Below are 14283 nucleotides of genomic sequence, written 5' to 3' on the forward strand. Positions count from 1 at the left end.
CTTCTAGATGTAGCATATATATGGCTGTTCTTAGTTTTGCATTATTATAAAAATATTTTTGATGAACATTCTTGTAGCTAAAACTTTATTCACATCTTCCAAGTGGATTTAAATTCATATAGCTTACTTTGTAAACCGTTTTGGGTGCAGCTCTTTTGCCTTCACCTAGAATTTATAACTGCTGCTCTTTTGTATTTACACACTTTCATGCCTATTTCTTTGTAAAAACCTGGTTAAAATTGTCAGCTAATTGAAGGAAATTTTTTTTTCTTTCAGTATCCTTTTATTAAGAAGTAACAGCAATGCCAGGAATTTAGCTAAAACAAAAGGGGAAAAAAAACCACTCCTGGTGATGTTCTTGAGTCATTACATATTTAATTTGGTGCTAAATGGGTTGACAAACTATGGCCATGGGGCTGTTTTGTTGGAACACAGCCACACCCGTTTGTTTCCATGTTACCTGGCTAGTTTCACACTATAGTGGCAAGGTTGAGTAGTTACAACAGACCATCTGGCTCAGAAAGCTTAAATATTTACTCTATGGCCATTTACAGAAAAAAGTTCGCTGGCCCCTGCCCTAAAGCATGGATTCCCAAAGTCATTTTGGTGCATCATTGATGGTCTCTTTCGTCTTACACATCCTTTTCATTGGTACTCTGAAGTTTTTTTTGATGGTATTTTGTTTGATCAGCTCAGTGTTTTATACAAAATTTGAATTGAAGTACCTTTAGCAGAGGAAAGTTACCAGTCCCACGCTCAAGCTATGGCTTTGCCTAATTGTTACCTCTGTTAACCTGTGGGCATTAGAGTTTAGGAACCTTCCCTTAGTCATCTGAAATGCTGATAAATTGAGGAGCGGAGGTCCAAGTAGGCATACTGCCTTCTTTGCACCATCTGTCAAAATTTCTTCTGGCAAAGGGAATATATGAGACCCTTAAGTAACTCGGATAACCCTGATCTAGAAAGCTGCAGTATGAGTATGCTGTGTTTTTCTGCATGTAACATTACGTTTGTTGTAACTTGTATATTCGATGGAGCTTGAGGTAAAGAGCTGTGTCCAGAATAACGAGAATCAAAGTTTAGAGTGATTATACTGAATCAGTGTGTAACTCTGAATCATACAGAATTATTCAGTGATACTGTATTCTTTTTACTAAGATGATCATTTTTATAGTGATGTAAACATAATGTTCAGTAAGAGATGGATAAAATGAAGAGATGTATTTGTACCTGGGACAGTAGTGAAGATGGGAGTGTTGAAAATTGTGATGGGGCAGACCATGAATGACCATAAGCATGGACTTTATGAGGTAGGTATGTAGAATCATTAGGTTGTAGCTTACCTTTATATTTAGAATAACAAAATATATCACGTAATTTTTAAAAGGGTGTGATAGATTTAATGGAGGAGTAAATCATTTTTAGGTATAAAACAAGAATCACTTTAAATCTTTACTCAAATGTTACCACCTTAGACGTTTTCTGACCATCTATGACACCCCACCCCTTACTTCCCACCTCCCTTCCCTGTTTAATTTTTTCTTCATGGTCTATATCAAAATATAGCATGCCAAGTATTTTACTTAATTTTCTTTATCATTTATGTCCCATCCTCCAGCCCCCACTAGACTGTGCGCTCCTTTGAGGGCAAGTACGTTGGTTACGATTTTTGTACACACTGTTCACTGCTGTATCTCCAGTGCTTGGCACATAGTAGGTACTCAATAAATATTTGTTTAACGAATGAGTGAATTGTTGGAAAGTTAAGTTGTTGTTATGCTTTGCTATTGTCAACATGTATACACATCCTTGAGCAGTCTTGTTTGTGTTGCTGATCATTTCCTTTGAAATATCTTGGAAGTGGAATTATTAAATCAAAAGTTTAATATTTAAGGCTTTGGATGACACATGGACAGATTGATCACAAGAAGAATTGTATGAATTTAATTCCCATCCTCTCCTATTTACTTTGCCCTTGATAAAACACTAAGTACTACCTTGAAGAAAAAAAATTTTTTTAGTTCTAAATTTGGTAGATTTATGGGGTTTTTTTTAAAGAATTTTTTTATTAGTCCCAGTTGTAGATTAATTCACACTCATTCCAGAAAACGATGGAGGGAGCAATAGTGCAGAGGAAAAAGAAAAGGTCTGAGTTATGCTTAATCCTGCCACCCGAAAACCATTGTTTTTTCTTCCACTAGCCAATTTTGGTTTGTATCCTATTCTTTTTTCTTTGCAAATAAATGTTTGTATGTATACATCAAGACATTTTTAAAAAGCAAAACAAATTCATTATACTTGTTTTGTTTTGGCATTTTAATTTTTTTATTTTGAGGATCCAAAATCTACTCAGATAATTCTGGGCAATAAAGGAATTTGTTACAGGGGAATGAATAATTGCAGTTACCTGGCTCTATGGGAAGGAGCCAAGGAACCTCCTTTGGGGTTTCTTCTGTCTCTTCCTGGCCTTAAAGAAGTTTTCTCAGGTCTTTCCTTGCAAAAATGAATGGGACACTTCTGTTTCCTCCAAAGCACTTTGTTTAGATCTATGTGAAAGTTATGACTTTTTGCTGTGTCTCTTTATATGTGTTTACCTTACTTAGAAAAGAACTAATTCCATTGAGAAAGTCACTGTATTTCTCAATTTTGGTGAGCCTGTTGTTTAGCTTAGTGGAGGCACTTAGCAAATGTTGAATGGTTCACTTCTTATGGTGGGGGTGATGGGAGCAAGAGAATTCAAACCTGAGATTGCTGGGTTACTATTCATAATCTTTGTGGAATTGTGGGGAAAATGGGAATTCTGGAGGATGGAATGCATTAATGATCCCAGTTTTCAAGAAGTGTAAAAGGTAACTATACAACCTGAAGGGATAGTAAATTAGGTGTTAACCTAGGGTGTATTTTAGAAGAGAATATTAAGAGCTGTTTAGAAAACATTTTACCATGTGCCTTCTATGTTTTATGTCTTGGGTTAGGTGCTTAGGCAACAAGGATAGAGGACATGGTATCTACTTTTGAATTATTGATGTAGTGGGGAAGCTGACACTAATTTCACTCTAATGTCAGTGCTGTAAAGAAAGTATACTGTCAGTACAGGATATTCAGCTGCTTGTTTGATGCCTGTAGGCATCTCATCCTTGATAGTTTCCTAAAACTGAGCTCATGAATTTTGCTCTTTTAACTTATCTCAGTACCACAATGCGCTCATTTGCTTAAGCCAGAAGTTTTGGAGTTGTCCTGCTTATTTTGTTTTACTTCTGTATCCCTACGTCTAGTTCACAATGTTGTGTCTATTCTACCTTCAAAATATCTCTTGAGTCTATTCATGTCTCTTCATCTTCATTGCCTCCACCCTAGTGTAAGCCATCATCTCTCTGACATAGACTGTTGTAGCAGTTGCTTTCTGATGTTTGACTTCCATTCTTTTCTTCTAATTGCTCTCCCCACTGCATTCAGAGTAATCTTAAAAATGTAAATTGGAGCAAGTTTTCTGCAAAATCCTTCACTAGCTGTCTATTTGTATGGCTACTTACCAGCTTTTTCTTCTACTAGCCAATTCGTTCCATGAACATTGGGTAGGTTGGTATTTGTGTGTAGCCAAGGCCCTGAGGGTCTAGATCTCTCTCCTTTCCCTCCTGCCACTCTCTTTCCAATCCCCCATCCGCCTCATTCTGTCTCTCTTCTTTTCCTTCTCCTTTCCACTTAACCTTTCTGCTTCCAGGTCCCCACTGCACCCCAGGTAAAAATGATTAGAAAAAAATATTCCTGACAGCAGAAAGGGCATGTGTAAAGACAAGAGGGTAAGAAACTGTAGGTTTAAGAGGTTAAAGTTTGCCTTTACTCTGATGTGAAGTGTGGGAGAAGAGAGCTAGCAGGCAGCTCTTCTGTGTTAAGGAGCTTTGGATTTTACTTGATCATTGTGTGCCAATTTGATGAAGAATCGTTAAACAGAATGCTTTATTCAGATTTGCATTTGAAATAATGACTGATAGTAGTGTGGAAGGTGGACTGTGACTGGTTAGATTGTTTAGCATGCTGTTGTGGCATTCCAGGTAAGAAAGAAAAGCGTGAACAGTAGTAGGTTAGTCAATCAGGGGACAGTTTGAGAGATTTAGGATTTAAAACCGGTGGGACTTGGTAATTGTATATGGAGATGGTTAGAAGGTGAGGACTAAAAAAAGGATGATTCCCAGACTCTTAAGCCAGTGGCTTAAGTAGTGGCTGAGGAGATGGTGGTGACCTGTGTTTGGGAACAGAGGTGATGGAGGAGGTTGGGATGAATAAACTAATAAGGAGGGTTTTGGGTGTTTTAAACCGGAAGGACAGTGAGTGGTTGAATATGAAAGCCTTACTCTCTAGAGGGGACAGGTCAGAGCTGAAATTGAGAATTGTGAGCTTACTCAGAAATGTTTTTTGACTCCTACATCTTTGCACATCTACATTGACATTCTAAATTACCTTTTATAAGTTGAAGTTTGGATTTTGGGCAGCAGTTAACAAGTGAGGATTGTGGGATATCATGCAGTTTTAGGAGACCCTGCTTCTGTTACCTGTCAGTTACTACTGGTACTACTAGGAGTGGCGCCAGGCCTCCCGTGTTAAACAGATCTCAGTATGGCCAGGAAGATGAAGGTAATTAGAATAAAAACATTTCACTTGGGCCTAGTAATTGAACTTTGCTAGAGCAGAGGAGTAGAAGGGAGAAGCCAGGTGGCACTGAGTTTTGAAGTGATTGGAAAGTGAGTGTGTGGAGATGTTTCTGAAAAAAGGAAAGATGGGCAGTGCTGCAGAGGTAGAGGAGGATGCTGCATTAGAGGAGTTTTAAACAAATCACTATTAAGTATCCTTAGAGACTGAGGGGAAATCAAAAAGGGAAGGATTGAATTTCTACAGAAGAGGGTTGTATGGACCAAGGTCCTTAGAGGAGTTAAAGATCACCGGTGGGTTTTTAGGAGAGGACATTTCCGAAATATGTTTTAGCATTTCCAGTTATCTGTGGAGTGAAGAAAGACTTGCAAGAGGATTTGTTAATTATTAAATAAAACTCAACCATTACCCTAATTCAGGCTACCATCTTCTTTTAGTTTGAATTACTCTCAGCTTGCCTTGGTCTATTCTCTTCACAGTAGCTAGAGGAATCTCTTGAGTATACATTGTGGTCATGTTCCTCTTAATAGATCTGGTGCCTAGTAAGTATTCAGTCCCAGATGTGGAAAGCCCTTGGGCGTGGTAGATGGGTTTGAAACCTTGTGAGGAGCAGATGAAATTAGGGACGTTGAGCCATGAGAAGGGAAGTCTCTGGTGAGATGCAGTAACTTTGCAAATACTGGAATGATTGCCTCTTGGAAAACCACTTACATGTGCCCTCTAGTGGTAGAAATGATTGTGGAGCATGTTGATTCAGTATAAGAAAAATAATTTAAAAATAACTTCTAATAAAAGTATATATGTATATTTAAAAAGTAATTTTTGGAAGAATAAACCATGGCTATTTTAGATAAAAACTGGAGACCTCACTGTTGGAAAGATTTTGGTCTTTTAACTCATGAAGACCTGGGTTTGATTTTGTTCTGCTGGCTGTGATTGTGGGCAAGTTGCTCAACCCTTTGGCTTCATTTTTCTCATCTGTTGTATTAGGATTGTTGTGAAACTCAAATGAAATTAAATGAAGTAGTGTATGTGTAGAATTCCGAGCTCCAGTTCTCAGTGGATATTAATTTCACTTTTTTAGGAAAGAGCCCGAATGTATGTGAATTTGATGTGAACCAATGTATAGGAAGGTCCTTCAGCAGTGGTTGGATCACTCTTTCATGGGCATATTGTTTTCCTACTGGCTTGTTTAACCTGTCGTGTAGTAGTTGGACCCAGTGATCTCTGAGTACACGAAGAATTGGAAAGAAAACAAAGGGACTAACCCAGTAGCAGTGAACACTCCTAGTACCCAGATTGTGGTCTTAATATATACCAAAGAGAATCAGGCTGAAATAGTTGACTCTAAGTCCGAGGGAAGAAATAATAGAAGCTGACTCTGGAACATTTGACATAAACCAGATAGAAAAGAAGCTGTTAACTAGGGTTGTGTCAGAAGGATTCAGGAGCCAACCTGAAGCCTCTCTGACTGGGCGAAGATGAGACAGTTTGAGTATTGTTAAGAATAATTGCAGTGAACTGAAATACATAAGTAAAAAATAATTTTTTATTGTTAGGGGATGTTGGAGAATCACATCATTATTTTGAAAACTAATAAGTAAGAAGGAAGGATGAAGGCTTTTTCCTTCCTTTCCTGTATGAACTGTATGCTATTAAGTAACAATACCCAACAGTGTAAGAGGGACGTTTCTCTGTAGAACTATAGCTAGTAAATAAAGAAGAAATGGAAGAATAAAGTCACTTTAGCAATCTTAGTGAATATAGGGATCTAGGCTCTGGTCATCAGGGACTGCTTAGCCTCACAAAACCAACCAGGCAGTGTGTGCCTCCTGATGGAACCACACACCACCACGTGGAAGCATTGCCACCTCTAATCAGGTCTCTACATTCAGTCACCGATTTGCATGAAATGCAGAGAACAGAGAAACATGTTAAACTATTAAAACTATGTCACAGGGAAAAAATCAGCAAAATTCAGACTTCAAAAAATCCTTATCTTTTAGAGAGAACATTCTGAAATATTTACAGATGAAATGATAGATTTTCTTCAAAGATTTTGTCAAAAAATCTTGAAAATAATACCCTTCAAAAATCTTGAAAGCCAAAGATTTCTTCCAAAAATATCAAAGGAGGGTTAGATGGGGCTGTAGAAGGAGCAGGATGGATTGGGGACTGGTGATAGGTACATGGGAGTTCGTTATGTTCTTCTTGGTACTTTTATTCAAAATTGTCCATAATAAAATGTTAAAGAATAACATGGAAAAAGAAGGTAGAAACACTGAAAAAAAAAAAAAAGAAAAGAAAAACCAAAAAACCAAAACCCTGTAGTCTTACTTTACTAATACATAGTCCTTTTTTTTTTTTTTTTTGGTATTGCTTTCTACATGTAAACACATTTTACATATTTACTACATGCATACTATTTTTTCTGCCATTTTTGAATACCATGCAAGTATTTACTGTGCTTGACCTCCATATTTTTAATATATAATTTGTAGGCCATTTCTTTTGTTTTTGTGCATAAAGCTTAGCAATTTTGAGGATGTTTTAATGCTTCTGTTGAATTTTTCCTTCAGGCTAAACTGCTGAATTACAGTATCTTGGTTCGTTTTACTGTTGTTATTTATTACTTTATAGAATTTTGGGCTGTCCCCAGCCCCAGGTAATCAGCTACTCCTGGTGGTAGTTTTTCCACTTTGATACAGTGCTGCAGTAGGATCTTACTCTTGCCATTTTTTGCTGAGGTTCTCTTCCCCACTCTCTTTTGAAGATAGAAACATCTTATTATAAAATTAAAATGTTCCTCATTCCCCAGTTCCATTCCTTAGAGGCAACTGCTCTTATCAGCTTGGAGTATATTTTTACTTTTTTCTTCTTTTGAGTAAATGGGGCTTTTTTTTTTTTTCCTGCTTGTACTTCACTCTTTTCACTGCATTTTCAGATTCTCTACACTGATTGTTAATTGCTTTCATTAAAAGTGGATTGTGAAATATTGTGGGCATAAAAAAGTATAAATTGTAATGAGCATCCATGTACTGAGTACCTAGCTGAAAAAATAAAATGTTGTGGATAAAATGAATTCTTCCCTTTGCAGATAGAACCATATCTCAAATTTTGTATTTGTCAATTCATGTTTAACTTTTATGCTTTTGCTATGTTTTGTATGTGTCCTTAAGTAGTATGATCCTCATTATATGTAGTATATAAAATTATCTTTTTTATAAGCTTCTATATTTTGCTTTTTCTTTTGTGTAGCATACTTTGTTAAATATTAGCAAATAATTCTTTAAAGTGGCTGTTCTAATTTATAATTCCATAAATACTACTTGAGAATTTCCATTGTTTTAAATCCTTACCAACAACTGGTATTGTCAGGTTTATTAATTTTTATTAATCTAATGGGTGTAAGGTAATATCTCACTTTTGTTTTAGTCATATATTACTTTTATACTTTGGAAAAAAGATGTCCCCTCCTCATCCCCTAAGCTTCTTAAGGACATGCCCTGGTACCTTCTAAGTTAAGGAATTTCCACATGGTGGTTTAGTTATTTCTCAGTGAACTATGTTCTTAGTGTGCTGTTGCAGCAGGCTGTATTAGAGCTAGAATCTTGGGCACCTTGAGATAATGGGATTTCTTTCTGTTTTCCAAAGAACTAAAATGAAACTTTTTATAGTGTACTATATGAAAAAGGTCCTTGCTGCCAGAATGTTTAACACTTCATTTTCATATTGTGTCTCCTAGGCTTCGAGCTCTGTCCAGTGGTGGGAGTATTACGTCCCCTCCTCTTTCTCCAGCATTGCCGAAGTATAAGTTAGCAGACTATCGTTACGGAAGAGAAGAGATGTTAGCACTTTTCCTTAAAGACAACAAGGTAAGAAAGTAGCAAGGAGTTCAGAATTATGAATGAGATTTCAGGGTATGTACAGTTATGTGTTGTTATATGAAATAGCCATGATTTTTCTATTGTACCTTTTTCTTGCTTTGAAACTTGCAGTAGTTCAGAGAGGCTCTTCTAAATGTTGTGTACTTCTTATTTTTTAGAGAAGACCTAAAATTTCATTACAGGAGTAGAAGGCTTCATGGAAACAGGAGAGTAGTCAGGACTTCACGCTTTGTCTGACTAATTTCTCTTAAACTCTTTTTTTGTCCCAGTGTGATTGCTGAGAAAGGAAGAATTTTCCCCTTCTCTTTAGTGCATCTCTTATTTTTCTTTCCAGTTAGAAGTTAGGAGGTGGGGAGGGTATAGTTCAAGTGGTAGAGCCCCTGCTTAGCATGCGTGAGGTCCTAAGTTCAATCCCCAGGACTTCCCATTTAAAAAAAAGAAATCTAATTACCTCCCCCACCAAAATAAATAAATATTAATTAATTAAAAAAAAGAAATATCTTTAAAAAAAAATTAGGAGCAAGAAGGGCAGATGCTTCTCTTGTTCTTTCCTTCTGAGTTAATTATAAAATTTTTAGTGGGGAGCAAATCTTAAGAGTGACACCATGTTGTGTCACTTATAAATGAACAAAACTCAAAATGTATTAAAGTACACTTATTATCTGAATAGGGAGAAATAACATTTTCTATTTTTAAAGTATACTTTGTTTTTGATTTTATTAATGAATTAAGAGTCTTAAATTTTAATGATGGTTGCTAAGGACAGATACAGTTACTTGTAAACCTCTCCTTACCACCTTGTGCTTTGAGTTAAAAATGTGCACGCTGGAATACCAGTCAGTGCTGTATATCAAGTCTGAAAGTGGTAGTCTGATGAGAAGAAAGGGAGAGTGACTGGGGTTTTTAATATTTGACGCTTTCAGAATATTTACATGCCACCAAAAGTTAATAGTGGTTGAATAAGCTTTAATCTGTATTTATAATAGTCAATCGATAAACCGAAGAATATTTTCTTGTTTTATCTTCTAGTAATTGGAGGGATAGCATTAATCTCATGGTCATGTGTTTGGTCAAACAGATACCTTCAGACCTTCTGGATAAAGAATTTCTGCCTATCCTGCAGGAGGAGCCCCTGCCGCCGTTGGCTCTTGTACCATTTACAGAGGAAGAACAGGTTTGTGCCTAGTTTTGAGCCTCAGGTCAAACCCTTGTTCCTTCCCACTGAAGCATGAAAATAGGAAGTTACTTAGGCCCTAAGGAGTATTCTGCGTTCCCACAGGTCTGCTTCCTTCTTACTGTTTTCTTGGCATACGGTGCCTCTCTTAACTTGACTAGATTCTGCTTTAGATCTGAAGCTGTTGAGTATTATGTAGAGATGAGGAAATATTTACAACTTATTCAAGTAGAGAGAAAGTAATTTTGGGGGTGAGAAGGCCTTCTTTTCAGAAACATGTAGTTTTTCAGAAGTAATCGGCAAAACCTGAATTCTTACCAGTGCAGTCTACCACTGAAGGAAAATGTAGATCTTCAGCTCACTATATGCTTTAAAATGTGCTCTTCTATCACCAGTTTTTTTAAGTGATATTGCAAGAAAGTTAGAGTTTTGGGCTGGAAAGTATCAGATTTTGTGTTTATCTTTTTATAGTGTACTATATCCAGACAAGTAATGGAGTTTTTGATTTCAAGGAACTGTGGTAATTGTAGTAATGTGGAGAAATAAAGCTTTGCTGGAATGCTGGAATGCCACTTTAAATGAGGAGTCATCATTACTTTTTTTTTTTTTTAACTGCTTTATTGAGACATGCCATAATATTGACCCTTTTAAAGTATACAGTTCAGTAGTTTTTAGTAGATTCACAGAGTTGCATAACCCTCACCACTATCTAATTCCAGAACATTTTCATCATTATTTTTTGTGACAGTTCTGGAGATTTCCTCTGTATTCTTGCCATGTTTTGCATGATGAAGTCACCCTATTAAGGAAGAAAAGCTTACTAAAAGAATTCTGTTAACCTGAGTTAAGTTTTAAGAAAGATTTGATATTAACCTTGGTGATTTTCAGCACCATACTTTTATAAGCAATTTTGTTTTCTTTATGGTTTCTCCTGAGTCAGGCTAGTTCCATCTTTAGTCATGAAACTCAACATCATCTAGGGGCATCAGCAGATATTTTCATTGACCAAAAGGTTTTACTGCTATAAAAGAGTACATGGGGAAGGAAGGGTCCTGTCTCCAGTGATTGCTGAAAAGTTCCTTTTCAAAACTGACAAAATTACTTAAAAAAAAAAATGACATCTGGTTATCTTTTGTTTTAATTTTTCTCAGAAATATTTTTATTATGAAGTATTTAAAATAAACCAGTATAGAAAATATTATTATAAATACCAGCATATTTTTAATTAGGGCATATGAGATCTTAGAATTATGACATATTTGTGTATCTTTTTGTTTGTTTTAAGAAATGAAACATTTAGACTGCCTGGGGTGTACCCATCCCTTTGTTCCCAGCGATTACTATGAATTGGATTACTTTTCTCATTCATGTTTTAATATTTTCATTACATATTTATGTATCCATATATCATAAGCGTTTCATTTTATAGGGTTATAAATTATATATTAAAAATAGCATACTGTAGTTTATATCCTGTAGCTTGCTTCTTTGCTTTCAGTAATGATTTTTTAGATTTATCTATGTTTATACACATAGCTTTAGTTTGTTCATCTCTGCTGTATAGTATTTCATATGTGAGAAAATCCAGTTTTTCCAGTTTCCTCTGGTTGGATATTTAGATTGTTTTCAATTTTTGCTATTGACAAAAAGTGCTGCAGTAAGCATTCTTACAACATGTTGAAAAAGCTGGATTGCTGAGTTTTGGTTGTTTTTTTAAACTTCACAGGGTGTTGCCACGTTAGTTTCCGTAGTGATTTAAGCCAGTTTGCTCTCTGACCAGCAGTGTATGAGAGGTCTAACTTTTATGCAGTCCTCCACGTCTGGATTTTTAAAATTTGGCCAAAATGGTGGCTGTGATAGTTGTTTTTAATTTGTATTTCACATGTTACTAGTAGGGTTGAGTATCTTTTCATATGCTTATGGTCTGTTACTGTTTTTTATTTGCCTGTGTCCTTTGCCCATTGTTCTAGATTATTTGTCCTTTGTGTTGATTTTAATGTTTCTTCATATATTCTTTAAAGTCAATAAAATACTTATTATTTTGCTATAAAAGGTACTCATTCATTGTAGAAAATACAGAAAGTTATGACGCGGAAAATCTTAGCTATAAACTCACCATGTAGAGATAATTATTTGTTAACATTTAGTATGTTAAGCAGTCTGTTTTCTTTGTATATCTTTAGTTGTCAAAATACACCAATACAGACTGAATCCAGCAGCATATTAAAAGGATAGTACACCACGGCCAAGTGGGGTTTATCTCCAGAATGCAAGGGTGGTGCAACATAAAATGAATGTAACATAGCACATTAGTAGGATGAAGAAAAAAAGCACTTGATCATCTCACTTGCCACAGAAAAACCTTTGACAAAATTGATAAATGGTTTCATGATAAACCATTTACTGAACTAGGACTAGAAGAGAACTTAATCAGTCATTAAATTTTAATTAATCAATAATTAAAGGCACTTATAAAATACCCGTAACCAAAAAACATACTCAGTGTTGAAAGATTGAGAGCCTTTCCCTTAAGATTGGAAACAAGATAAGGACACCTGCTTTCACTACTGATACCTGACATTATGTAGGACGTTTCAACCAGAGCAGTTAGGTGAGAAAAATAAATAAAAAGGATCCAAACTGGAAAGGAAGAAGTAACTATCTCTATTTGCAGATAACATGATCCTACAAATAGAAAATCCTAAAGAATTCTCAAAACAGTATTAACAGCAATAAATGAATACAGCACAGCTGTACAGTACAGGATCAGCAATAAAAATCAGTTGTATTTCTATATACTAGCAATGGACAATTCAGAAAAAAAAATTAAAACAATTCTATTTGCAGTAGTATCAAAAACAAAATACTTAGGAATAAATTTAACTAAGGAGGTATAAAACATCTACAATAAAAATTATAAAATACTTGAAATTAAAGAAGACGGAAATACATGGAAAGGCACCAACATTTATTAAGCTTTGGAAGAGTTAATATTGTTAATTGATCTATTGGCGGTACAATCCCCATAAAATCCCAGTTGCTTTTTGGGTAGAAATTAACAAACTGATCCTAAAATTCGTACGGAATTGCAAGGGACCCTGAGTAGTCAAAACAATTTTGAAAAAGAACAGAGTTGGAGGACCTGTACTTTCCCATTTCAGAACTTACTGAAAAGCTACAGTAATCAAAACTGTGGCTTAAGGATAGACATTCAGATTAGCTGATTAGAATTGAAAGTTCAGAAATAAAACCCAAATCACTCCATACTGCTTTCAAGAAACTTTGTATGAGGATATTTCTTTTGTTTCACTGCTGCCATGGCTATAGCACTTTACTATCACTTTTGCCATATCCAGTATTTTTATTAAGTAATTTTTTGAATCAGTAATAAATCATATGGTTTAAAAATCAAAATTTACAGAACACCATTCTTTTCCCCAGCCACCTGTCTCCTTTCCCAAAAGGCAACCAGTGTTAGCAGCTTCTTGTGTATTTTTCCAAGTAAATATTAAATGTTTACCTTCTTTTTGTACAGGTGATGGTATATACTAAGCACTATTGTGTACTTCCAACATTGTTTTTATTGAAAAATTCTCTGCAAATTTGGAAAAAAAGTTCTTCCATTGTTTTAGTTTTCATTTCTTTCCCCAGTGCAGAGTTTCTCAAATGTTTGCATTTATATTTAAAAAAATTTTTTTGTTCTTATCTTTGCCAATTTTTCTTTTAGATAGAAATCTTTTTCTTGAGCTAGCCCTAACCCTAACCTGTTAAATTTTCTAAATTATAATATTGTATTTAATTTCATTTATGGTTTTTTTTAATACAGAAGCTAATTTTTATATAGTTCAATATACCAGTTTTAATCTTTTGTGATTATTATTCCAACTTTTAAAATGTTAATGAATATTTTTAATAAAAAAATTTTTTTTTCCTTAAATGATTGCGTAGATTTCTTAGAGACTACATGGGCCAGAAAAGCTTTTTAGTAAGTAGGGAGAAGGACTTGCTACTATTTACCAAAATGTGATAGACCTTTAAAAAAAAAAAAGTAATTGAATCATTCAGAAACAGCCTATAACATTTCTGAGAAACTTGTGTTTACTAAGAGCTACACAAATCATTTGAAAAATCAAAAGTTATACAACAAATGCTTCTGGGAACTGTTGGTCAACAATTTGAAAAGGAATAAAGTTAGGTATGCACGGTAATTACAAACCAGAATTAATTCTACGATGACTAAAGGAATAGCTCCTCATTTTGTCTTTATAATGGACATGTTTTTCTTAAGGTGTTATAGTCTGGATGCCATAATTACAAGGGCTTAATGTAAGGATTTGGGATATTTTCATGGTAGTCACAGAAGATCATCAGGGTCCATTTTTGGAAGCATTTAAAAATACATCATTAAGGGATTCTTGACACTTAATTTGGTAGCCTTTCTTATTTGTAAAATATGTTGGAGTAGAACAGTACTTAACGCTGGCAAAAGGTTCATTAACATTTTGATGTTTTTACTTTGGATGGTCAGGTACCCGTTCAGGGATTGTTTAGACATTCCTAGACTGGAGTTTTGCA

At 35.1% G+C, this 14283-nt stretch overlaps 1 protein-coding gene across 5 annotated transcripts in view; it reads left to right on the forward strand.

Moving 5' to 3' along the window:
• The window catches only part of GIGYF2 (GRB10 interacting GYF protein 2), a 111712-nt gene that overhangs the window by 23119 nt on the left and 74310 nt on the right, over positions 1 to 14283 (forward strand). For 4 of the 5 annotated variants that reach the window (XM_045511589.2, XM_045511591.2, XM_010948177.3 and 1 more), the window contains 2 exons: positions 8393 to 8522; positions 9613 to 9708. In XM_045511589.2, coding sequence (XP_045367545.2) covers positions 8393 to 8522; positions 9613 to 9708 — 226 coding nt within the window. Of the gene's footprint in view, positions 1 to 40; positions 1311 to 8392; positions 8523 to 9612; positions 9709 to 14283 lie in introns of those variants that run through there. The other variant, XM_074364503.1, reaches the window with a different exon arrangement.

This window comes from Camelus bactrianus, chromosome 5, assembly GCF_048773025.1.
Source record: "Camelus bactrianus isolate YW-2024 breed Bactrian camel chromosome 5, ASM4877302v1, whole genome shotgun sequence".
Taxonomy (NCBI): Eukaryota; Metazoa; Chordata; class Mammalia; order Artiodactyla; family Camelidae; genus Camelus; species Camelus bactrianus.